General features: G+C 46.7%; 1 protein-coding gene across 1 annotated transcript in view; it reads right to left on the bottom strand.

Moving 5' to 3' along the window:
* LOC144127733 (transient receptor potential cation channel subfamily M member-like 2) overlaps positions 1 to 27,275 on the bottom strand; it is a 547,241-nt gene that overhangs the window by 160,570 nt on the left and 359,396 nt on the right. Inside the window, exon 10 of the mRNA XM_077660634.1 lies at positions 4,980 to 5,108. Within this exon, the coding sequence (XP_077516760.1) occupies positions 4,980 to 5,108 (129 nt within the window). The remainder of the gene's footprint in view (positions 1 to 4,979; positions 5,109 to 27,275) is intronic.

Genomic DNA, 27,275 nt, shown 5'->3' with positions numbered 1-27,275 from the left:
GGTTGGAGCACGAGACAGGCAGTCGGCATCACTCTGCTTTGTACCGAGCTTGTAGACGATGGTGACATCAAATTGTTGAAGGCGAAGGCTGCAGCGTGCAAGTCGTCCCGAGGGATCTTTGAGGTTCGCAGCCAACAGAGCGAATGGTGATCACCCCACTAGCACAAGATGGCGGGCCCATGCGGGTCCGGCATGGGCAGCGAGGGCTGACGGCTTCTTGCAGTAAACTTGCATGGTTGGTTCCCTAAGGGTGCAGTGCTGGCACAAAACGCATGGGCTGCCCATTTCATGCCTGTCGAGCTTCATTACATTTAGTGCTGCTGGGTGACTTCTAGAGGTCACCACACAATACCCCCCTTTCTGTCGCCAGCTGAACGCAGCCTTATCTAAATTAACTTTGCAGTACCCAAATGCTCACATTCTCCTTTTCGGGGATTTTACTCATCCAACTAGTAACTTGCATAACTTGGTCCACTTCATAGATAATTGAGCTGAAACAAGAGAATTTCTTGACATCTCTTCGAAATTTATCCTCAGCCAACTTGTACTAGGACTCACGCGTGTTGTGGAAGAGGCTGCAAATATTTTACATTTAGTATTAACGAGCCATCCTGAAAGTTTCTCCTCCATTACTCACTTGCATGCAATTATCCCATAAAGTCATGCACACAGTCTTTATTGTTATTCCTATTACGTGCCAAATTCCGGGAAAGACAGTCTATCTGTATGATAAGGGAAACTATGAAGCAATGAACAGGGAGCTCCACACCTTTTTTCCATCTTTTAAAGCAGCTTTTCAAAGCCTATCTATCCTCAAGAACTGGTTGAAACTTAAGCAAAAGCACAACTCGCTGGCAAATAAATTCATCCCGAATAATACTTTCTTTGATAGTCGAAACCAGCCATGGTTGAGGAAATCACTGAAAAATTTGAAAATAAAAATAAATGCCTATTTCCCTTAGCTAAAAGCGATCTTTGTACATGTTCATAGGGAAAATACTGCGCCGCTGATAGCTCGCATTTGTCAGCAATCAGAAATCTCTTAGCGATGATTTTATCACGACGACTTGTAGAGAATCCTCAGAAATACCACAACAAAGTTTTGGCAAATTAAAAACCCTAATAATACGCGTTCAGTTAACCTCTCTAAAGAATCAAGAGAGCTATTCAGTGGTACTGAATGTGCTAATATCTTTTCAATTGCTTTCTCCTCTGTTTTCACCAGCGAGTCTTATACGCGCTTACCTATTCTGCCAACTACCATTCCACACACTATGCCTGTAACTATTGTTTCTGCTAATGGAATGTTCTTTCGAATAGACAAAATTAAGCGTTCATCTTCAGCAGGCACTGATGAAATAAATTTTAAGCTTTTAAAGAACACAAAGCACGTTTCTGCCGAACATTTATCTATACTATTTGCTCAATCGCTCTCCACAGGCACCATACTTTATGATTGGAGCAAGGGAAACGTCGTGCCAGTCTACAACTCTGGTAACAAAAATTCACCATGATCGTCCTATCTCGCTCACTAGTGTACCATGTCAAATCATGGAGCATATCATCTACTCTGAAATCATGCAGTTCCTGGATGCTAACAATTTTTTTCATTTCGCACAACATGCGTTACGCAAGAATTATTCCTGTAACACAAAATTAGCAGTCTTTCTTCACGATCGGCACATAAATCTCGACTTGATTATCCAGACCGGCGACATTTTTTTTAGATCTTGCTAAAGCATTCGACAAAGTTTCCAATCGATGTGTGTTATTAAAACTTTCCGAGCTGAACTTGCACCCTAACATCTTAAAATGTATTGAACGTGTCATTTCTTGTCAGTTGCTATTAACAGCCAGTCATCCTTACCCTTTAATTTCAGGCATCCCTCAGGGCTCGGTCCTAGGTCCCCTCGTTTTCCTGATATATATAAATGACTTGCCAGAACATACAATATTCGTTTATTTGCCCAGAACTGCGTTGTCTACCACTGAATACCTAATATTTCTGGTCAAATAGCCCTTCAGGATGATCTTAACTGCGTTGAAAAAGGGTGCGATGATTGGATAATGACAATTAACCCTAACAAATGCAGACTCATTTCGATTCCCTGCAGACATAGCCCGTTTTAGTTTCCTTACAAAATTACTAACAGTCTCCAATATAGTACATCCATTCATATAAATACTTAAGTATCATTGTAAGTCTTGGCCTGAGCATGTAAATAACGTTACTTCACCTGCAAACAAAACCCTAGGATTTCTGAAACGCCATTTACGTCACGTAGCAAAAGAGGTAAAATTACTCGCTTATAATTCATAGGCGAGGACAAGATTCGAATATGCATCCCGCATTTGGAGCCCCAACCTATATCAATCGATGCATTTGAAGCCGTCCAAAATCGCGCCGTCCGTTTGATTCACTCCTAACCCAAGCAGCACAGGTCATCGGCCCAATATTCCAACAGATCGGTCCCATCCTGGTCCTTTGTAGGACCAGCTTTGCTAATGCAGTTCCAATGCTGGACCAATTACTTGTGCTGCTTGGGAATATTCATTCGAAGTGAGTGTGTCATCCCTGAAATCACAGTACAAATTATGAAGTCTTTCTTGCCATCGTCGCATCGCAGCCCTGTCTCTTTTTCATAAATTTTATTCCAGCTCACTCGGCCAGGAACCATACATCTGCGCTCCTCCGCCGTGCATATCCCATCGCACTAGTCACCCCTTTCAAGTTACTCGTCCACGTGCCTGTACCGCAATCTTGTCCGCCTCCTTCTTTCCCCGAGCCGCGTCAAGCTAGAACGGCCACTCCCACTCCGTTGCTGCTATCGCCTGCCCATCATCCTTCAACGTCAACATTGAAATTCCTGTATCATCGTGACAAAATGTAACATAGCTTTTGATTACCCCACCCTTTCGGTAATACCCCGAAACGGAACATTAAAGTAAATAAATGAAATGAAATGAATGAAAAATGTAGCAGATGCGTTAGCATCCTTCGCCAGAAGAACTCCGTCGTTCCCGATGCCAGTCGCCGGAGCGCTCGCATTCTTCTTGGACAGCGGGAGAAGCAGCCTCACGGTGTTTTTCGCAGACAAAACACATTAGCCCAAGGTGCCTCTTCGGTGTAACGTGAGACAGAGGGACACGTGGGAGCTTCAGCTGAGCCGCTATCTTCTAAAGCAGTTGACCCCTTATTCTGTGATGACCCGTTCGCCACGAAGAACTCTTTGAACGTTATTACCTTCTTGAAGCAAAGCAGAGACATTGGCTACGCGTTTTCCACAGATGTCGAAAATTTGTTCTACTTGATCCCGCACAAACAACTGCTCATGGCAGTCAAAGCTAAAATTGAATCTAGCAATGTCATTGCCTTTCAAAAAAAAGCCGGAATTTTTGGGCAAAACTTCATGTGCATCCTCCCATTTTATCTCAGTGCCACGCTCGTCTCCTTTCAGAACGACCTGCATATATAGCGACAAGGCATCTGGATATGTTCGTGTGTGGCACCTGCTCTCACTAACATCTTCCTCGCTTCCATAGATCATGACATTAATAATACCTGTAACGAAGAATATGTTCTGAGAATCTCTACTTCCGCTGACGACTACGTGGTGTCACTAAAAGAGCAACCAGCTTTGACCTACCTGAACAAGGTGGAACTTGTTTTAAACATGTTTAGTCAGTATGGAAAAAGCCAAGTTTTCAACCATGAACTCCTAGTCGACCACAGTTTAGAGCTTCTAGACGTTAAACTGACAGTTTAAAACAAACATACCTGCTAGATGTATAACCCACAATAAAAACAGGAACAACTCCTATTTGATTCTGCGCACTCAAAAACAGTAAAGAGAGCAATAGCAAATCTATGCCTTGATTCGGCACAAAATAAGTCCTTCGTTCATATGACTGAGCATTGTTTCTCTAAGCATATTAACAGGCTAAGAAAAGCAGGGTATCCTCAGCATGTAATCACCTCAGTCGCTGAGACATTGCTGCAGAAAGTGAACGGAAAAAGAAAAATGAAGCGACACCGACAGTAAGCCACATATTCAGCGTATGTCCGACAATTGACAAAAAGTTGCGAACATACATAAAGCCTCGCTTGTTTTCTCACTCCCCTGAAAATTGCGAACTTGTGCTCCCGCATAATGGATGAAAGAGAGAAAAATGTTGGATGTGGGAAGCCCCATGCCAACCCGAATGTGAAGTGTGCTAGCGGCGCTGTGTATGAACTGTCTCTGTCATTTGGTATGGCATACATTGGAAAAACAAGCAGATGTGTGAATGACAAGACACGGCAGCACGAGCTGTCACTGCTAGACGATGCAAACCTACGTCTGCCGAAACATTACAAAAATTGTAAATGCAACCCAATGTTTACCAGCATGAGGATGAAGATATATATTTTTATGGCGCAAGGGCATCTGCGGCTACTGAGCGCCATGGCATAAGGTATCTTCGTTTGCTGAAGGTTGTGTCAAAGAGCCATTTATAAAGCATCTCACCCTGTTTAAGGCGAGCCCCAGCCCCAGGGAAGCTTGTACCCATTGTATCAGCGGTGGGTAGCCGGCGGCATTGGTGATCGATCCCCGCACGTCCCGCAAGCGCTAATGACGCGAAAGTTTACCATCATAAACCTCAAAGGCAGAAGTCATGATAGTGTGGCACGCGAACTACTCGAAGCATTTTTTATCATAAGAAAAAGCTCATAGTTGTGTTCGCAACACTTAGGTGTGATTGAAATACAAAACAACAATTCTTGGCGACACGAGTGTAAGATTGTGGAGATTATGATATCAGGAATGACTTTATAAGTATATAGGTGTACGCGCGTTGTTTCCGAATAAAGAGTTGAGAGTTACCGCCTGTCTTGTCCCATTTATATGTCTCGCTAAAACTAAATTCCCCTGGAAGAAATATGACCCAATTATAGCCCCCAAGCAAACGCTGCTGAAATCAATGGCATTAAGCCTCACCTGAATATACATGCCCATCGCCGCGTTCATCGAAAGCTCCTCTGGGTCAATGAATTCCCGCAGCCCAGTAGTCGTCTCGATTAGCCAGTTGAGGTCCATTTCAATGAAGTTTCTTCCGATTTTGGACAGCTGCAGTAAAACAAAACAGTGTTATTGCCGCACTCGCCGCGGTGACTCAGTGATTAGGGCGCTAGGCTACTGATTCGGAGTACTCAGGTTCGAACCCGACCGCGGCGGCGGCGTTTTAAGCAGGCAAAACGCTTAAAGCGCCCGCGTGCTGTGCGATGTCAGTGCGTGTCAAAGGTCTCCAGGTGGTCTAAATTTTTCCGAAGCCCTCCACTATGGCACCTCTGTCTTCCTTTCTTCTCAGACTCTCTCCTTTATCCCTTCGTTTACGGCGCGGTTCAGGTTTCCGCCGAGAAGTGAAATGGATACTGCGCCATTTCCTTTCTCCAAAAAAACTAATTTACTACTGCCGCAAACAGCGTTTATATCTAGAATATCGCGGGAAACACGAGCATGTGACGCTGGCGTTCGCCTTATATAGACGCAATCATGGCTGATCTGGCTAGTTGGTGATCCATGACAGGTAAGAAAAACAGCGCAACTTTCAGACAGGGCCAAAGAAAAGACGGACACCAAAGCGCTGACATCCGTTCTGCTCTCCAGAGTTGTACTGCTTTCGCCATAAGACACGACTATAAACATATTACGGACATGTGAACCTACATATTGTCACGTAGTGGTGACGGCAGTCGAAGCAGCGATGAAGACGGACGAAAGGATCTTCTAAAAGAACTGTTTATTGGGCTGACTTGCACCCAAAATGGACTGAATCACTCGGCGGCGGAGAAGCGACAAGCGTGCTCGGCGGTCGTCGAACAGAATGCCCAACGCTGTCGGCCGTGCTCAATTTAAAGCTGATAGCGAACATTCGAGATAAAGGGCGCAAAGTTACTAGAACATTCCGGAACAACGTAGAATCAGCTTTGCCTGGCTGCGATCAATCGAGATATATCTAGTCGCGTCTTGCGTCGCAAACAAAGCGATAAGGTGGTGTCGCGGCAGATTTGAAGAATGAACAAACACTGCAAATATTGGCGGCATTACTCCCCTCTCAAAGAAGCATCGACCCGATGCATTAAAACAAATAATGCGACTAGTAAGGGAAAAAAACGGATCTTGCGAAAATAGAGCGTGGAAATGCAGCGGCCTTTAGCGAGCATAATACGGCTTCAGACGGACTACATGGACAACTTCTGGTCGTACGCGGCGTCGCTGGGATGCAGTCATTGCGTCAGGGATGACTTCATAATCCAGTTCACCCAGCCGACGAAGAACCTTGTACGGGCCGAAATAGCGGCGCAAAAGCTTTTCACTCAATCCACGGCGGCGAATTGGCGTCCACACCCAGGCTTGGTCTCCTGGCTTGTATTCCGCGTTGCGTCTTCGTAGGTTGTAGCGTCTGGCGTCGGACCGCTGCTGATCTTTGATCCGTAATCGGGCAAGCCTTCGAGCTTCTTCTGCGCGTTGAAGGTAGGCGGCAAAGTCGACGTTCTCTTCTTCTGTAACGTTGGGCAGCATGGCGTCTAGCGTGGTCGTGGCATCCCTGCCATGGACGAGCCTAAAAGGCGTCATCTGGGTGGTCTCCTGCACTGCGGTGTTGTAGGCGAAGGCGACGTAAGGCAGGATGACATCCCAGGTTTTATGTCCGGCATCGACATACATAGCGAGCATATCGGCGATGGTGGGCGCGAAAAGCGGTTCGGCGTGTACTCTTCTCGACGCAGGCACTCGTCGATTTCGTGCGGACGTTGTCCGAAGCGTGGTCGTGGGGCGTTAACGGCAAATCCTCGAAGACCGATACGTCGGTACGGGCAGTGACGAAGAATATGGCCGGCCTCACCGCAATGGAAGCACAACGGCCGGTTGTCGGAAGTCCTCCAGGCGTCGCATTTCCTGGGGCTTGAGCGTCGGTCATAGGCTGGGCGGGCGGGGGCTGGGAGGCGGCGCTGTGGAACGATTGGCTCATCTCGGGGAGGACGTGGGGGTTGTCGCTGGGGCTGAGCAGTACTTACTGCAGCGGCGTAGGTCATGGCCTGGGGTTCTGTGGCCGTCGGGGTGCCAAGTGCCTGTTGCACTTCTTCCCGTACCACATCCATCAGAGTCGCTGCTTGTGGCTGTGGGGAAGATGGCAGTAATCGGCGTAGCTCCTCTCGGACGATTTCGCGGATAACTTCCCGCAAGCTGTCGCTGGTGGTGGCCGGCGTGTTCGAACGGATTGCACAGGCAGAGGAAGGGCGATTGTACTGCCGAGCTCGAACGTCGAGGGTATTCTCAATCGTGCAGGCTTCTTGCATAAACTCTTCGACTGTTTTTGGCGGCTGGCGGACGAGGCTTGCAAAGAGTTGTTCTTTTACGCCGCGCATTAAAAACTGAACTTTCCTTTCCTCGGTCATCCCGGGATCGGCGCGGCGAAATAGGCGCTTCATCTCCTCGACGTAACTGCGGACGGGCTCATTCGGAAGCTGGATCCTGGACTCGAGGAGTCGTTCGGCTCTTTCTTTCCTCACGACACTGGTGAATACCTTCAATAGTTCTCTCTTGAATAGCTCCCATGTCGTAAGGGACGACTCGTAGTTTTCGTACCACGTGCGTGCGGAGCCATCCAATGAGAAAAAAACGTGTCCAATCTTTGCCGCATTATCCCACTTGTTGAATGACGCCACGCGCTCAAATTGATCCAACCATTCTTCAGGGTCTTCGCCTAGGGATCCATTGAAAGTTGGCGGCACCCGCGGCTGCTGCAGTATGATCGGTGTCGACATCTTCGGCGAGATTGCGGTGCTCGTAGCCGCGTCTTTTCGCTGTCTTGTGCGGTCCGGCAGTTTCCCGAACTCAGGCTCCTCTCCCCGGAGACGTCGGCTGGCTCGCTGAGCTGCTGGCTCGTCCTCCGGTGCGAAGCGCTCAGGGCTGGCTTCACAACTTGAAGGGGGCGTCCGGAACATGGAAGGCTACCCAGCACCTCCACTAGATGTCACGTAGTGGTGACGGCAGTCGAAGCAGCGATGAAGACGGACGAAAGGATCTTCTAAAAGAACTGTTTATTGGGCTGACTTGCACCCAAAATGGACTGAATCACTCGGCGGCGGCGAAGCGACAAGCGTGCTCGGCGGTCGTCGAACAGAATGCCCGCCGCTGTCGGCCGTGCTCAATTTAAAGCTGATAGCGAACATTCGAGATAAAGGGCGCAAAGTTACTAGAACATTCCGGAACAACGTAGAATCAGCTTTGCCTGGCTGCGATCAATCGAGATAAATCTAGTCGCGTCTTGCGTCGCAAACAAAGCGATAAGGTGGTGTCGCGGCAGATTTGAAAAACGAACAAACACTGCAAATATTGGCGGCAATATGCTACACATCACAGTTACAAGTAATGGTTGTTTATAGAGCACGCACTTAATAGCCAGTCCCCGCGGTCTTCGAGTTCGACATGCCCTCACTTTTTCTGTCGTCTACTCCTGTCTCCGTACTGTGCTTCTTATCAGCATGCGTTGCCCGAATTAACTGTATGAGGGAAGCGCAGTGCGGTTGCATTGCATTGCAAGAAGGCCACAGCGGCCCTTTTAATGCCCTAGTTTCCCGCACCAACGCCGGTGAGCCACTGTGATTGAGATTTTCACTTTAGAATTCTAGGCTTGCATTTCTGCCGCAATATAACGCCTGTACCTGTCGAGACGGCAGTAGCGTTGAGGTTCGCAAAATTGGTCAAAAAATTCATGGCGTGCTAGGAACACACCGAAGCCACCAAGCTGCATCACATTTACTAGAGTATTTTACTAGTTTCGATGCCTGAGTGCCACCATCTTAATTTGCTGGTGATGAACCTTTTGAGCCAAGCCAAAATAGCAACACGGGAGCCACCTTAGCGATGCGTACGAGGCGTACCAGCGAGCTGCTTCAGTTCAGTGCACTTTATTACCTTAAAGCCCTTCTTTTTCCAGGGTATTGCATAAATGGTGGGATTTTAATGATATCAGCAAACACACAGTAAATATTATCTAGCACTTAAGGTGATCGGTTACATGTTCTTGAAAAGTAGAGGACAAAATATGCCGCCACCATCTGGAAGACGTTGGAGTAACGAGCGTTAGCTGTTTCGAAGCGCAATCTATCGTCCATGCGATGTATTACCATACCTCGATCGCGGCGAGCGGACGCTTATCACCGCGAGGTAAGATATTTTTGACCAATTCGGGCTGAAAAAGTTTTTCGACTCTTTGGAGGGGCATTTTCCTTACCTCAAGGCGGTAGATTCCCGGTTGTCATGAGATATGAAACTGTGAGCTGCCGAGTGCTGACGTCACGGCCGCCATCTTAAGCCTGATCATAACTAAATATTAACCTAATTAGGTGATACTGGAGTCTAACTTGTACTCATGAGCCCGTTAGGAATATGCCATTAGTGCGATAATCACGTCATCTATTACTTAATTATACGCAATGAGTGTAAGTCTAACTATAAATAAATATTTACTTCATTTCTTAATATTGGTGTCTAACGCTTGCTGCTCATCTAGGCCATTCCAAATATCTAATTCGTTCAAGATGACCTCATTAATTACTGAGTTATGAGCGTTTAACCATAGTCGCGCGACTAGATAACTATGTCGTCATAAAATCAGTGATATCACCAATCAATCTCCAATTCGATATACTAATGACATCACCAATCAATAACCATTTGGGCTGCTATACCGATTTACTATGCGGGCCGCCATCTTGTATCCTCGATTTAGAAAATTTCACGCCGAAGGGAGGGGGTGGTAGCCAGTAGAGGAGGCGCTGTGGTAGCAGACCCCAAGAAATCGGAACCGTGATGACTAAGAGCTAACGCTGTTAAAGGCGATGTTGACGATGTCACGGGCTGTCCCGTTCCAGTCCGTTGCCGCTGAAAAGAATAAAATAGGAAAAGTAGCAGCATGCGATGGCGGACGGGCGACTTGTAGGGGATGACTGGTGCGGTGAGATATGCGTGCTGCAGCTGTGATATACGGTGACCGATGGAGTGAAGAGCGAAATACTTTGTGATAAACTGTGAGACTTGCAGTGCGACGATGGAACGAAAGAGGCGGTAGTCCAGATATTGATTTCAAGGAAGAAACGCTGACGTCATATGAGTATGAAGAGTGGATGCACTAAGGGTAGTTGCCGGGCCACTCGGTACATGATCTCACCGGAAAACAGTGCGCTTACACGGGACAAAGAAAGAGGACACGCACGAACACAGCGCTGACTTACGACTGCAGGATTATTGCATTGCTCGCAATAAATACCGGAAAACAAAACAAACAAAAAGGAAAACCCAAAGTAAGGAGAAGATATCCTTGTGTCGCATCATGTCTTCATGGTTATTCAAGATGTTCAATCTCTTTTCTGGTCAATGCCATCGATGGTGTTTTAACGCATGACGCGCCTTTCCTGTATATGATGAACGCTAGATACAGCTCGCGCTTGTGGTGGTGATTATACCGCCTAAAAATCAGGCTTTGTCCAAGGTTAGGTGTGCAATGGCAGGCAGAGACGTGTTTTGCCAGCGTGTTGCCGTATCCCGTGCGGATGTTATCGGCGTGTTCTCGTAAACGGTTGTTTATGCAGCGTTCACTTTGACCAAATAAGATGCACCGCAAGACAGCGGGATCCCGCAGATTACCTTCGTGTCAAAGGTGGTGAACATTTTTTCACGCTTCTTACTGCAAGGCGCTGGTTTCGGAGCATCTTCGTTCACCATTCTGCAAAGCAAATTGAGCTTTCTGGGTGCAGTTAGGATTAAATTCACTCCAGCACGCCCTACTATCTTCTGCAACAAGTGGCTGATCCCGTGTAGATAGGGCATAACAGCCATCTTCTCTCTTTCTTTCCGTGGCTTCTTCGGAAGGCTAGATTGGCCGAGATCGTTTAGGAGCTTGAAACCGATCCCTTAAATAAGGGCATCCGAGAAGCCCGGGTATTATGCCAGCTTGTTGACAATGATGGCACGATTTTTTTAGGGCATTCTTCAAGGCTCCCAAAGGTATTGCTTGTTTGACAAGCTTCGCACGCGAATAAGATTATGGCAAAAGGCATTTCTTTGACCTCGTAGCATAGCACCGGCGCAGATGGCTCTCGCGATTAACCGTAGGTGAAGGTACTGATGTTTTTCGTCATTTGAAATTCTCCCAAATTTTCGGAACAGACATTGAAAAGTGCCTTCACGTCCTTGCCTGGGTCCTGATCCAACTTTTTGTAGGCGACGAGGAAGTCGTCGACAAAACGGGAAACTGTTATTACGTTTTAGTCGACAATCAGCCTTTGCAAGCAGAAGATTGCTGAATAGAGGTGCAACACAGGAGCCAATGCACACGCCCTGCCTCTGTACGAACAGTGCATCATTGAAACAGATAACCGTCGACTTTATGTAGAAGGCCATAGCTTCGAGGAACTTCTCTGTGCTGATTCCGCAAGCGTTCTGAAGTCGCACAGTACCCATTGCTTCAATGCCTTCTCTTACTACAACAAACAGAGAGGGGTGCAGTAGTGAGTACTAAAGATATTTTACATCAATGGAAAAAAAAAGCTCACTCCTTTCGGGCATGAGCCATAAAGGAAAGCAGATACTTTTCCAGCCTTCTTGACATGGAACGGGTCTTCTACAGCTAACAAAGACAGTGAGTCTTGCAGAAACTTGCCATGGAGGGCTACCAGGTGCCTTTTTCTGACACGATCACTCTAAGAGGCCAGTTGTACTTATGTGTCCTCATCGTGAGGAACGCACTTAGGCACAGCCCTTTGCTTTTCTTCACTGCTGTACCCAGTTTTGATAGCTTGAAGGCATCACAAAGTTGCTGGGCTTCTTTACAGCTTGCGGCTTGACCTTGTTGAGCTTACGGCAGTTCTTCAAGACGGCTTCACGTGCCTTCTCGCCAAATGTTGACGAAGGCAAAACAACAAATCCTCCTTCTTTGTCTGCACCAGAAGTCGAAGGTTCAACTCTCGCAAGGACAATTGCCACATCATCAAAGCGTACCAAGGTTCTCTTTTTTGGTGCCCTTTATAAAATATCGACGTCCTAACTGATGCATCCACTCACCTCTTCAACGTGCGCTTTAACCGCACTCCTTCTAACAAAGGAGAGAACCTCGACCTTGTGAAGCCGAGAATCGACGCAGAACTTTGGTCCAAACTCCAGGACCCGAGTCGCTTGAACCGGCACTTGCGTGTTGCCAAAAGCGTGAACTGTCTGCCTGGGACGGGCTCTATTCCCAAGCAAGAAAGCGAAACCCGTTCCAAGCCGACAGTTCACGCTTTTGGCAACAATCAAGTGCCGGCTCAAGCGACTCGGGTCCTCGAGTTAGGACCAAAGTTCTGCATCGAGCCTCGGCTTGACAAGGCGGAATCAGCACAGAGAAGTTCGTCGAAGTTATGGCCTTCTACCTAAGGTCGACATTTATCAGTTTCAATGAGGAACTATTCGTACAGAGGCAGGGTGTGTGCACAGGCTCCTGTGTCGCACCTCTACTCACCGATCTTCTGCTTGAAAAGGCTGATCGTCGGTTAATATAAGCGTTGCTTAACAACAAAGTCTACAAACAGTCGGATCAGTACCCAGGCAAAGACGTGGAGGTACTTTTCTAGGTCTTTTCTGGAAATTTGGGAGAATTTGAACTGACGAAAGAACTGCCTGACGAAGGCCAATTTCAGTACCTTGACCTGCGGCTGTTCTAGTGAGGACGATCTCTGCTAGTGCTATGCTCCGAGGTCCAAGAAATGCCTTTTATCATAGTCTTCCTTGCATACGAAGCTTGTCAAACGAGCAATAGCTTTGGGCGCCTTGAAGAATGCCCTCAAAAGATCGTGCCATCACCTTCGACAAGCTAGTATGGAATCCCAGCTGAAACGTCTACGCGAAGCGGGCTTCCCGGATGACCTCATTTTAGGGGTCGGCTTCAAGCCAATCTAGCCTCCCGAAGAAGCCACAACAAAAGAGAGAAGATGGGTGTAATGCCGTATCTGCACGAGATCAGCCACTCGTTGAAGAACAAAGTAGAGCGTGCTGGAGTGAATTTAATCCTAAGTGCACCCATAAAGCTGAATTTTCTTTTCAGAAGGACGAAAGAAGATGCCCCAAAACCAGCGCGGTGCAGTAAGAATCATGAAAAAATTTGCACCACCTTCGACACGGAGGTAATTCACAAGGGTCGAAACTTGGGCGAGTCAGTAAGGGTGATCCATAGTATGTGAGGGTAGGCGAAAACGGGACAAGAAACAAAGAACGTTGTGTGTTGTGTGCGTCTTTCTTTTTCCCTTGTCCCGTTTTGCGCTGCCTTTATATACTATGGATCACGGAGGTAATCTATGAGATCCCGCTGTCATGCGGTGAATCTTATGTGGGTCAAATTGGACGCTGCATAAACGACCGTTTACCAGAGCACGCCGATAACATCCACACGGATACGGCAACACGCTGGTAAAACACCTCTCTGTCTGTCATTGCACACCTAACCTTGGACGAAGCCTGATTTTGAGGCGGTATAATCACCAGCACAAGCGCGAGCTGTATAAAGCATTCATCATAGATAGGAAAGGCGCGTCATGCGTTAAAACACCATCGATGTCATTGACAAGAAAAGAGATTGAACATCTTGAATAACCATGACGACATGATGCGACACAAGGATATCTTCCTCTCCTTACTTTGGGTTTTTTTTTCATTTGTTTTCTTTTCCGGTATTTTATTGCGAGCAATGCAATAATACTGCAGTCGTAAGTCAGCGCACTGTTTGTGCGTGTCTTCTTTTTCCCGTGTAAGCGCGCTGCTTTTTGGTGAGAAAAGTGGGTGAATCGAGTAGCACGATTTTGGACTGCTTCTAATAGATTAATTAAGTATACTTGGGGCGGGATCGATATGACAGAGGCCCCCCCATATTCTGATTTTGCTCTCATAAGTGATTTATATGCGAGTAATCATACGTGTGAGGGGCACGGCGGGGAAGGCGCTAAAGGAAACGGAGTGTTTTATTCGATACTGAAATGATGCTGCCAATATGGGTGCGTCAAGATAAATCATAAGACGAGGTGACTCCTAGGTACCTATAAGATGATACTAATTCAATCGAGGCGTTAGCAAAGAAATACGGGAAGCGATGTGGGCTGTGACGCCTAGAGAAGGATAACAGTTTACATTTATTAGGAGTGAGGGACATAGCCAGTCGTTGCACGAATTAAGTACGCTGTTAAGATCGAATACCAAGTTGAGGTCACTGCAGTAACCCGCATTGGAGGAATGCGAAAGCGCGATGTCGAAGTAGATGACATGCAAACGCTGTCCGGCAGCTTGGTGTTTTGCGGTGTTCCTGAACTGAGATTATGGCTGGTTTTGTTTAAATGAGCCAACACACCGTATGATGCGAGTAAGAGATCGTCACGGCTGCACGCCGTAAGCAGTTGTGAGCAGCCGTAGCGACCAGAGCGACGCCGAAGGGCCGCACTCCGCTTACTACCGAGATGGCTGTGCTTTATCTCTTGTGGAACCATTTGCGACCCTGGCTCGAGTGAGTTTCCCCTTCAGGCGGCAATGAGTGGAAACGTCTTGTTGATGATGAAATCTGACTTTCTTGATGACCCGGTGGTTCCAACTTGCAAACGGTCACGTTACTCGAAAAAAGGAGAAGGTAAACTTTTTATTTACAACTTAAGTAAAACAAGAAGAAACGAGCAAGGAGAAAACTGTTTGCAACATGTCTGCCGTTGATCACACGAATTCAGCCCCGGTTCAACCCACAGCGCTAAGTTTTAAGCCCTCTGTCTCCGCCCTTAGCGGGGCCAGCAACCAATAAGATAACAAATGACTCTCCTAACCAATCAGTGGTTATGGAAAGGAAAATAAGGTTTCCGCCAACTAATCACAGAATAGGGAAAGAATATCAACTAAAATATGGTCGGAGAAAGGAAAGCAAAAACTTTGCAATTCCCTCAACCAGCATCACATTTGGGAAAGGAGGGGTTGCAATCAAACACACAAACAGCAAATACACCACTACCATTTCCCACCGCACAGAAGTTACTAAATTCATACCCTCGGCAACTGTTTTCTCTTTCGCACACTTACATTCGAGACAAGCGTATGCCGAAGAAACGATCAGTCAAGGCGTTCGGTTCTTTACAGAAAAAAGACAGTCGTCAAAGGAAGAATGCGCTTCTCGGTCACTTGATCCTACCCAGACGTATCTCCTGTTTGCCCGAAGTCTCGGCAACCCTTGACGCCGCACACACGTCAACCACTGTACCTGTCTAAGCTTCTTCAAGACAGGTTATTCCCGTGACGGCGCAAACAGGAATACATCTGCTACGAGAAGGGGAGACGGGGACGGGACGGGTCCCTTTTTTGGCTACCCGGTGACCACAATACAGCCGCCGCCGCCGAGTTCCTGTCGGGCGTCCCCCTGAGACTAAGTGGCTCCACAGACGCGGCATTCCTCGTGACCAAGAAACTGAATGGCGCCACGGAAAGTTCAGCGGTGTTCACGCATCCCAACTTAGAGTGCCACGCGTACACTTGCTGTAAGTGTCACATTAAATTTCAGCCACAGTTTCCCAGGACAACAAGATTGCACACACACACACACACACACACACACACACACACACACACACACACACACACACACACACACACACACACACACACACACACACACACACACACACACACACACACACACACACACACACACACACGCGCGCGCGCGCGCGCGCACGCACACACACACACACACACACACACACACACACGCACGCACGCACGCACGCACGCACGCACACACACACACACACACACACACGTATGTTCGGCTGTTCAAGCACTCCACAAACACGCACACATGCACGCACATAGCGGTGAGTTCAATATGCACACACAAGGTTAGGACACCAATCTGCACGTTCCAGAATCCACCATGTCAGGTCGATGCACCAAACAGGCAGAAACAGGTTCTAGCCGCCTACATATCTAAACAGCACATCATGTTTCTTTGAGCTTGGAGCAAACAACTAGGCCAAAATTTTTGAATTATCCGGCACAGCGCCGGTAGCAAAGGCTGCAGCCGCTATCGGATCTCCCCTGTAGCTTTTGTCAAAATCGACGGAGCTCACGAGCCCCCCGCGCTCTACAAAGTTTGCAGCGGCCATCGCGTCTGCATTTTCGCCTTCTTTGAGATTCACGGTAAGGATAGGCCTGTTATCGGCTTCATCACATGCAGTTTTACATCGCATTTAAAGTAGCACTAGCTCCCTGTACAGCTGGCAGCCGACATTTTATTTAAAAAAAAAACCATGAACTTAAGCATTCTTTTCTCAATATTACCTTGACCAGCTTGCTTCCGCTCTGCTGGTAATGAGCTATTATGCTCTATGTTTAGACTTACAGGGACGGATGCAGTATCCGAATACCCGAGTTCCCTACCTGCTGCAAAACCGTTGCCGTGGTCCCTATTAGCTCACGATCTGCTGCACAAACTTTTTCAACTTCCGGATCTGCCTGAAACTCCACCGGGGAATCATGTTTTTCTCAGAAAGCTTCGTGGGGAATTTTAAGATGCTCTTTGAAATTGGCTCTCTCATTTCCTTCATGTAGCTGGTTTCTTTCTGGCTGATTTAGCAGCGAGTGCGTTTTAGTTGTCACGAACTTTCCTGCGCCTACATCTGCTGTCATTGCGCTCAGTGTCAGCAAAGGCTGGCTAAACACCTCATACTTGTCAGCTAGCTTATTATTGCCTTCAAAGCACGTTCTCACATGCAGATCCCGCTTTTCCTCTTCCTTGACCCTTACTGCTTCCTCGGAGTTAGCGCAGACGGGCTAGGGCACGATTTTGAACTCTTGTTTGCGAGCAATACACTCAAGTGTCTCCCGGATCTGCTGTATATCTGGTCGCTCTGAGAGCGCGTGCGTCACAAGTGTGACTAACGCCCCTATACCTTTAGCGGTCTGTTCTGGCACGGCACACAACGTTACGACCTGCTGCCTAACCGTTGCAGCTTCACCGCTGCTCACATGGGCACACACTTAACATCAGCGTATGCTACCTTCAGAACCACATCTTCCTGTTTTGTTTCATCGCAGCGTTCGTCCCTCGAAAGTGAATAAATCGGTTCTACTGTTAGCGTTATTTCGGACCATGAATCCACAGCGGCTGCAGAAATTTGACTTTCGGCTGGAGCTGGAGGAGCCTTCCAGCTCCTCCAGAGGCCTTCAAGAGCCCCCCCCCCCCTCCTTCGCCCGCAGGCTGTCTTGGCGACTTGACGCAGTTTGCACCAGGGGAACCCGCATCCGTCTGACCTGGACCATGTCGGAGTCCTGGGCAACGAGGATGCAGACTCCCTGGCCAAAGCGGCACACTCCCCTGGAACTCCTCTCTCCAGGAACTTCTGCCCCTTTGACATGGCAAGGAGCATAGTGGATCGCCACCTCCTCCTCGACCACCCAGATCCAAGGGTGGCTAATGGCATCCTTCACACCCTCTCCCATCTGTTGGCCTGGACTGCAAAGAGCGCAGCCTCTTCCTGAGACTCTGATTAGGCTGCGCCAACACCGGTTCCCGCCTCTTTCGCCTTGGCCTCTCCGCCTCCCCTGGGTGCACACTCTGCAATGACACAGCGGAGACAGCACAGCGTCTCCTATGTGAGTGCCCTTTCTTTGTGCCCGCAAGGACAATCATGGAGGCGGGTTATCGCTCCTTGGGCCTCCCCAGCTGTTCTGTGGATAACCTTGTCTTCCCCGGCGGCCACCATCCTGCCAAGGCCTTCCGGCACCTCCTCTTCTTCCTGGAGGCCACCGGCCTCTCTGTCCGCCTCTAGACCTGAGGGGGCAGCACATGTTTTTTTTTGTGCCACTACTTGTGCCAGTTACCTAGTGCCTTATTTTTTGCCATGCCTACTGAAATTGAAAAACTTCGAGACGAGTTGAGGAAAGAACTTAGGAAAGAGATGACAGCTATGCAGAATTCTCTAGAACGCGACTTGCGCAACGACTCAAGAGAATTAACTAAAAGTGTTGAACACTGCAGCAAAGGGTTTGATGATATGTTCGCTAGCGTTTCATCATTGGAAAAGGAAAATAAGACATTGAAATCTGAAAATGCTGCAATGTCAGCTGAATGTGAGGAACTGAAGAGGCGATGTTCTGACCTAGAGCAACGACTCATTTCTGGAACAGTATTCCCGAAATAAAAACCTTGAGATAAAGGGACTTCCAGCACAAGAAAATGAAAGCCTACCAGACATGTTTCAAAAAATTGGCGAAATGATTGAAGAGCCAATACTGGAGAGTGATGTTGATATTTGCCACCGTGTTCAAACAAAGAATAAGGCAAGCTCGAATGTGGTTGTCCAGTTCAAAACGCGAGGAAAGCGCGACAGTGTGCTGGCAAAAGCTAAAAAGACAAAGCTCGTAGCTGAAGACCTCGGTTACAATGGTTCGGATACTGTGTATGTTAATGAGCACTTGTGTCCCCTGCTCAAGAAATTGCTCGGTATGGCAGTAGCGCGGAAGAAGGAGCAGAAGTGGAAATTTGTTTGGACACAGAACGGCCACATTCTTGCTAGGAAAACAGAGTCGTCGACAATTGTGCGTATCGCCCGTGAGCGAGACCTGGATAAGATAGCATGGACACCACGCCTTTTCGGATACCTAACAGTACAACGAGCCCCAAGATGTACACATTCGTTCTGCCTTCTGACCTTTGTGCTATATCTGCACACAAAAAGAATGCTGTGTCCTTCTTTCATCTGAATGCGCAATCTTTGCGAAACAAGGGCGATGAATTGGAAGCATTTTTTTTTGCACACTGAGCTTCCGTTTCAATGTAATAATGATTACAGAAACTTGGTATGAAAGTAGTAACGAAGCTTTGCACCTGCCCGGCTACAACACGCATGTGCAAAACCGTACTGGTAAACGAGGCGGTGGTGTCCTGATAGCAACGGAAAAAACTTTCAAATGCACCATTCTTACCGACTATACTATAACCCACGAGGACTACGAAATACTGTCGTTGCAAAGCGGTAGTAGTGTCTTCTCCGTTATATACCGGCCTCCTAAAGGCAGCATATCTAATTTCATCGGCTTTCTTGACGAATATCTGCAATGGATCACCGCAAACAACCTTAATCTAGTTTTAGGCGGTAATATTAACATAGACGTTCTATCTCAATCTACAAATAAACGTGAGGTTGACTGCGTATTGCACAGCAACGGATTTACTAATGTCATAATTAACCCCACACGGCCGCAGGCAGCGACGGCAATTGACGTCTTCATTAGTAACTATCCAGTTGACTGTCTTCATTCAGGAGTCATTAATGCCCGGATAAGTGACCACCTACCCATATTCATGTTTTTAGACTCTTTTACACCCCCAAAACAACGTAAGTTTCCCGCCGTACAATATCGGCGTATAAACCAGGCCACATTAAATTCCTTTCGCGCAGCACTTGCAGGCGTGGGCTGGCATCTCGTGCTCAGCAATAATGATCCAGAGGACGCATATGGTTCCTTCATTACTACATTTAAGTCTGTCTATGACCAAACATTTCCACTTGTGCCTTATAAAAAACCCCGCAAGGCCCGCAAGCCCTGGATAACAAAAGAATGCCTTGAAATGGTAAAACAAAAAATGAATCTTTACAACTGCTTTATCAAAAGCCGATCCCTCGATGACCTAGCACGTTTTAAGGCGTATCGAAACCAAGTCACTTCTTTTCTACGCCAAACAAAGAAAGAGTATATGGAAAAACTATTTAATCCAGACGTAATTAAAAGGAGTGACCTTGTATGGAAAACAATAAATCAAGTTTTAAACCCAAGTGGACATGCAAGCGGAATGCTTGAGGTCTTGGTTGATAACACACCAGTCAGTGGGAAACCTTTGGCAGAAAAATTTAACGATTTCTTCGCGTCACAGGTAAATGGCAATCACGGACCCCAGGATATCAAATGCCTCGACTCGCGGGTTTCTTCCACTGCATTCTTGATGCCAACGGACGCCAATGAAATCAAAACTTGCCTACTCACTCTCCGTAACAGCAGGTCCCGAGACATAGACGATCTTAAACTCCAACCAATAAAATATGTAGCTGATGTAATTAGCCCAGTTTTAGAGCACATTTTTAATTGCTGCCTCGAACATGCAGTGTTTCCCCGACGATTGCAGATTGCCAAAGTAACCGTTGTTCATAAGGGTGGAGACAAAAATGACCTGTCCAATTATCGGCCAATTTCTATCCTCCCCATTTTCTCGAAGTGTTTTGAAAAAATATTATACAAGCGAATGTCCAGTTTCTGCGAGAAATGTAACATATTAACGCCTAGCCAGCATGGCTTCAGGAAGAACTTTTCTACAGAAACTGCGCTTCTAACCCAAAAAGAACTAATTCTAGAGTCCTTTGAACAAAAACTTTTCACTCTCGGCATCTTTATTGATTTTTCGAAAGCGTTCGATCGCATCAATCACAGCACAATGTTGGCGAAACTCGAACACTATGGTTTTCGCGCAAAATTTCATCAAATAATTACCACATACCTTAGTTGCCGTGTCCAACAAGTAACAGTAGACAACGAGTCATCAAATTTTATACATCTGTCTTCTGGTGTGCCGCAAGGCAGTATATTGGGACCGCTGCTTTTCCTTCTTTATGTAAACGACATAGTCTGTATAAGTAAACTTCCAACTTTTGTCATATACGCAGATGACACCACTCTATTTTTCCGATCAGCACATGTGCGAGATCTTGAACAGCAAGCTACAGATTCACATGTGCGAGATCTTGAACAGCAAGCTACAGATTGTTTGCAGAAACTTCACGAATGGTCTGAGTCCAATTCGCTCATCATAAACACTGGAAAAAGCAAAGCTGTACTTTTTAGACCTCGTAATAAGGATCCTGCTGTCTCACAAGTTCATTTAAAAATGGGTTCCTCAGTCATTCAAATAGTTCCTACGGTCAAAAGCCTAGGAGTGCTTTTTAATAAAAATTTATCATGGGATGAACACGTTGAAAAAGTCAGGGACAAGTTGTCCAAGGCTGCTGGTATGGTATCCCGCCTGCGATAGCTCTTTCCAAAGCATATTAAGCTGATGATGTACAACGCACTGTTTTCCTCTGTTGCTAGCTATTGTATTTTGGTCTGGGGAACAACATCATTTACGAATATCAAACGGTTGCATTTACTTCAAAAAAAAATTGTTCGAAATATTGTTAACGCTTCACGTTTTGAACATACGGAACCAATCTTTGCATCGCTTCGCATCACCCCCCTTCCCCAAGTCTTTGAATCTATACTACTGAGGCGGTATACAACAAGTATTAGAAAAAATAATCTATTTCTGGTGCACCTGTCGAACTTAAAATGTAAAGAACTGATGTATGCCACCCGTACTGGTTTCACATGGTTCGTGCCAAAAACTCCTACGAAATATGGTCGCCAAATGCTTTCACACACTCTTCCGTCCTGATTAAATAAGGCATCTAAATTTGTGTGCACTTAGGTACCGTGAGAGTTGTACTTATTACCAACTGAGAGTTTTACTTATTATTTGTATTTTCTTTCCTGTATGCTTACTTGCCGTTTTATTTTATTTTCATATTCATGTTATGATCCTGTTATTAACATATATGACACCCTCTATACCATCCTGATGCTGCTGTCAAGTCATTCTACGGTGCGTCGACCGCTGTCAAGCCTTCTCTCTGGCTTTTTGTCGACGCACCCAACATCCTCAAGATGTTGAATAAATTGAATTGAATTGAATTGAACTGGCTTGATCATTGCGGCTGCGCGCCTACCCTCTCCTATCAATGTTCTTCCCCTCCCCCACCTCCTTCTATGACACGCAGGCAGTGGGCGTGGAGGCTAGCTCTCCAGTAGACAAGCCCGTGTCTTCCCACTCTCATTTCTTCCTACATCCACAGAAGTAGTTTTGAGGGGGTTTGAAGGTAGCCGTCTGGGGGGGGGGTGGCTTTCTGGACTTACGGGGCTGAGAACTAGGGGCTCTCACACATGTGTCGAGGGCACCTTGCCATCGGGGATATCTGTTGCTAAACCGTCGTCAACGCTTCAGATGGCGCGGTTGTTGTAACATGCATCCATTCGTTCAATCTTTCCTCTCACATCTCTTTCAGCTCTCCTACTGTCTTCACGTGGCACCGAGCGTGGATCAGCTTGAGCCATTGGACAGGCCCCTGCACTTTCCTTTTCATTCTTCCTTCAGTTGCCACAACACCAGCGTTTGGAGGTTTTACTTGCCGAACCATCCATGAGTTATTTGTGTGTGTGCGTGCGTGCTTAATGTAACTACAGCCGTTTCAAAAAGCCAACGTCTTCTCTGTGGCTGCAACAAATTGCCGACGAGGGTGGGATACAGCAAGGACTGAAGGTGACACCCGCATTCGGCAAGCTCCTCTAGTTCGATTCCGACAAGGGAAGCTTGGAGGTCTTTGTCAAACGCTTCCAGCTGTACATCACGGCTAACCGAGGCTAAGAAGCTGCATCTGTTCTTGAGAACCATAGGGGAAAAAGCGTACGTGACGCTTCGAAGCCCGCTTCGACGAATAAGGAAGTTGCCCAGCAGTTCGACGTATAAAGAAGTTGTATCGGCGTTGCAGAAGCACTACACACCGAGGCTGCTGCTGCCACAGCCGCAGCAGCCACAGCAGCCGCAGCAGCCCCAGCAGTGGCCGCCGCAGGATGGATGGATAGATACGGCTGAACCCTTTAAATCGGGCGGTGGCTCAAGCCACCTAGCCATGACATGAAATTTTACTCTTCTCTTGATTTTAGCCACCAATCAGATAACCTTCGCTTGGTTATTTCTACCCGCTTAAAATCTACTTTCCCTTCACTGTCCTGAAACCCCGATGCTTTGGATAAATAAGCCCCACTGCTTTCCACTGTAGGGTGAAGCCCTTTACAGAAAAGTATCAAGAGTCCAGCCGTGTCCTCCTCCTCTCCGCACGCAACGCACCACGTGTCTATCTCGTGGTACCTGACTCTATATGTCTTAGTACGCAAAACTCCCGTCCTGGCCTCAAACAACAAAGAGCTTCTCCTACAATTATCATAGATATTTTCTTTGGCAATTTCCTGCTTAAAAATCCTGTATGGTCTCAGTGCTGATTTCGTCAGCATCCCTGTTTTCCACAGCGCTTTCTCTGTTTCTTTAACCTTTTTCTTAACCGATAATTGCTGATTTGGCACCCTACTGCTCTCCAGATATTTGCTTGTCAATTTTCTAGTTCGCTTTCTCCATTTCGTATCAGCATTCCTTATGTACAGGTATCTTAAAACTTTCCTAGCCCACTGATTTTTCCTCATTTTTCTCAATCGCTCCTCAAATGCCATCTTACTGCTAGCTTCTCTGCTCTCGAACGACGGCCATCCCATATCACCCTGTACCCCCTGATTTGGTGTATGGCCATGTGCTCCCAAAGCTAGCCTCCCTACGCCACGTTGTTTAATTTCTAAGCTTGCTTGAACATCTGGTTTCATGCACATGACCGAATTACCAAAAGTCAGGCTAGGAACCATCACCCCTTTCCCGATCCCTCTTACCACTTCATACCTATTGTAATTCTACAGTGTCCTATTTTTCATGACAGCTGCATTCCTACTTCCTTTATTCATTACATATTTTTCATGCTCTGTCAGATACTCAGCAACGTTATTTATCCACACTCCAGGATACTTGTACTCATCCACTACTTCTAGCGTGAACTCCTGTATTCATGCTCGCTGACTTCATCTTTAAATATCATGAGTGCAGATTTTTCCTTACTAAACTTGAAACCTAATCTATCTCCCTCTGTACCACATATGTCTATCAACTTCTGTAAACCTTGCTTGTTGTCAGCCATTAGCACTATATCATCGGCGTCCATAAGTCCCAGTAATGACTGTTTAATCAATTCTCCTTGCTTGAAAAAAGAAAGGTTGAAGCCCTGTCCGCTCTTCTCTAGCTTGTCCTCCAACCCTTGCAGATACAAAATGAACAACAAAGGAGACAGAGGACATCCTTGCCTAAGCCCCCGCTGTATCTCTACAGGCTCTGATACATTTTTCCCCCATTTTATAAGCACTCTGGTACCTTTATATATTTTTTTAATATTAATTACACCCTCTTCCACATCCAATGTGCCCAGTACGTCCCACAGATACTCCTGATTAACGTTGTCGTAGGCTCCCTTAATATCCAGAAATGCTAGCCATAGGGGCCTGTGTTCCTTTTCAGCAATCTCTATACACTGCGTCAATGAACACAGATTGTCCTCCAACCTCCTTTGTTTCCTTAACCCATTCTGTAGCTCACCTTGCACCCCCTCGTTCTCCACCCAAGCCTGCAATCTGTCCTTTATAATCTGGATCACCACTCTGTAAACCACAGATGCCACTGTTATGGGACGGTAGTTACTTACGTAAGCTTTGTCCCCCTTTCCCTTATATATCATGTTCATTCTACTTAATCGCCATTCATCGGGGACTTTCTCATCCACTATCATTTTATTCACTACCTTTATTAATGTTTGCATGGATTTTGGTCCTAGCTTCTTTATTAACGTAATCGGAATACCATCTGGTCCTGTTTACGTGCCACTAGGAACCTTCTTCTCTGCCCTTTTATTTATTTATTTCAGTATACTGCAAGCCAGAGTTGGCCCAAGCAGGAGGGGCATACAACTAAAGAAAATTTCTAAAAGAGCAGCAGCTACAAAACCGCGAGTCAGTAAACAGGACACAAAACCAGAGTCATCAAACAAGATACTGGGAGCCATACAATAAGTTCTTGAGCTCCCTCTCAAAATTCCTAGATTTACATAGACCCGAAGGAAGGCCATTCTACTCCGCGACAGTGTTCGGAAAAAAACTGTTCTTAAACCCACTAGTTCGCGCGAAAATTGGTGCTAATGACTGCTCATGCACATGACGTGTTCTCCTAGTGCTCGCCAGCTTCACACAATCAGGAAGATCTGCCTTCAGATTTACAGACATGTAATTATGAAGCAGTACTAGACGGGTAACTTTTCTTCTTATTGCCAAGAACTGTAAATTACTCTTTCGAATTAATGCCGTTGGAGAGTCTATCCTTCTATATTTCCAATAAATAAAACGAACTGCTTTTCGCTGAACACGCTCCAGTTGAGCAATGTCTTTCTTGTTATGCGGGTCCCACACTGCTGCCGCATATTCAAGTCGGGACCTAACACAAGCCTTGTATGCAGTGATTCTGGTGCTCACGGGAGAGTTTCTGAGTTTTCTTTTAATAAACCATAATTTCTTTACTGCTGATGAGCAGATGTCAGCGATATGAGTGGACCAAGTAAGTTTGTTCGTGAGGGTTACTGCGAGGTACTTATAGGTACTTCCCACTCGCTTTGTTCAAGTGAAGCTATTGCAATAACCGGTCTATCCTCCTTCGATAAATTATGTGCAACATTTCTTTTTTGAAATTTTTCTTTCATCCTTGTTCCTATGTTTTTTATCGCTTAATCACCTTCTAGTCGAATACCCTGATCTGTAACAATAAACCTTTGTTTTAGCCTAGTCTTATTATTGATTGCATTTAGATGCTTCCAGAATTTTTGAGCTGCTTTTCTATCCTTTTTATTTACTTTTGACGTCCATTGGGCACCTTTTCTTCTAATTTTCTCATTAATCAAACAGGATGCTTCTCTTCTACACTTTATGAAGGCACCCCATTTTCTGTCTACTTCAACTTTTGGTTCCCCCCTCTTCTTAGAATATCTGTATTCCCTGGACGCTTCCTGACGTTTCTCTATTGCCCTCTTGACCTCCTCATTCCACCTACTCTTGGGTTTGCGTCTTTTCCCTTTTAGCTTTACTCGCACCTTAGCTAGCTCTAGCTCCAGTAATCGAGTTAATTTGGTATAAGTCCATTCCGTTTCACTATCCTCCAAAATTACTTTGAGGATAGAATTTGAGGATTGAGATAGAATTATTTTGCCACCGCAGCAGCGGCAACGGCGTCGGCGGCAGCAGCAGCAGCAAAGCAGACGACGTCGCGACCGGGTTCAGAAGCAGCGGCATACAGTTGCCACGGCACAGTGAAGCTGAAATACAAGCAGTCGACTGGAAGGGCTAAATCAATGTGCCATCGATGCGGTGGGCGGCACGCAACTCTAAGTTGTCTGTTCTTGAACAGCCCATGTTATATATGTAAAAAGAAAGGGCATGTTGCAAAAATGTGTGTAACAAGAGCTCTGCATGAACTAAAGCAGGAACCGTCTGGTAATAACTTTTAAATTTTTTCACACTGAAAACTGTGCGGGCCCTCCGGCAATTGTAGTCAGTGTACAGTTAGTTAACCGGAAAAATGTAGCCATGGAACCAGACAATGGGGTGACGGTTTCTTTAATGTCGGTGGCAGAGTGCGAGAAGCACATTTAAAATGCTAAGCTCAGACCAGCAGAGGTCAGAGTTGTTACGCACAATGGCACGCCGGTAGATATCAAAGGGATGATTGATGCTGAAGTGAGGCACTATAGTCAGTGCTTTCATTTGCCCCTATTAATTGCCAAACAGATTAAAGCCGCAAAAATGCCTACGTAGCGTGGCCGAAACTGGCTCAGTAAAATGAAGATCAGCTGGTATGAAGTGATGCAAGTTAGAGCACTGGCGATGAAATATCTTTGAGTGACAAATATGGCGAAGTGTTCCAGCCTTGTTACGGAGCCATAAAAGGTTTCAAGACGAGCCCTGTTTAAGTCTCTAAGGCGCGACCAGTGCCGAATGCGCTGCGCGAACGGGTTGAGCAGGCATTGGCGAACTTGCAAAAAGCTGGAGTCATACCGTTGGCGCCACAGTGATTGGGCTACACCGCTCGTGATTGTTACACACACTCAGCAGCAGCGGTGCCGAATGTTCCTCGCGTCCGTCTAAGCCAGACCTTCATCGTTCATATGTTATCGGTTTCATACCGTCGCTTGCACGTGCCCTATTCCTTTCCGCAAGCCAGCTCCAGTTGACCACCAGCAGACAACGCCTCTGCGCCGTTCATCGCCGCGTCACCGCAACATCACCGCTACGTCACCTCAAGACGACTACAAAAGGCACGCACATCGACAGCAGCTTCCACACACACTCAGCAGCAGCGGTGCGGAATGTTCCTGGCGTTCGTCTAAGCCAGGCCTTCATCGTTCATATGTTACCGGTTTCATCCCGTCTCTTGCACGTGCCCTGTTCCTTTCCGCA

The sequence above is a fragment of the Amblyomma americanum genome, chromosome 4 (assembly GCF_052857255.1).
Source record: "Amblyomma americanum isolate KBUSLIRL-KWMA chromosome 4, ASM5285725v1, whole genome shotgun sequence".
In the NCBI taxonomy this organism is placed as follows: domain Eukaryota; kingdom Metazoa; phylum Arthropoda; class Arachnida; order Ixodida; family Ixodidae; genus Amblyomma; species Amblyomma americanum.
Note: the sequence above shows the minus strand (reverse complement) of the source record. Positions and strands in the feature narration are given on the sequence as shown.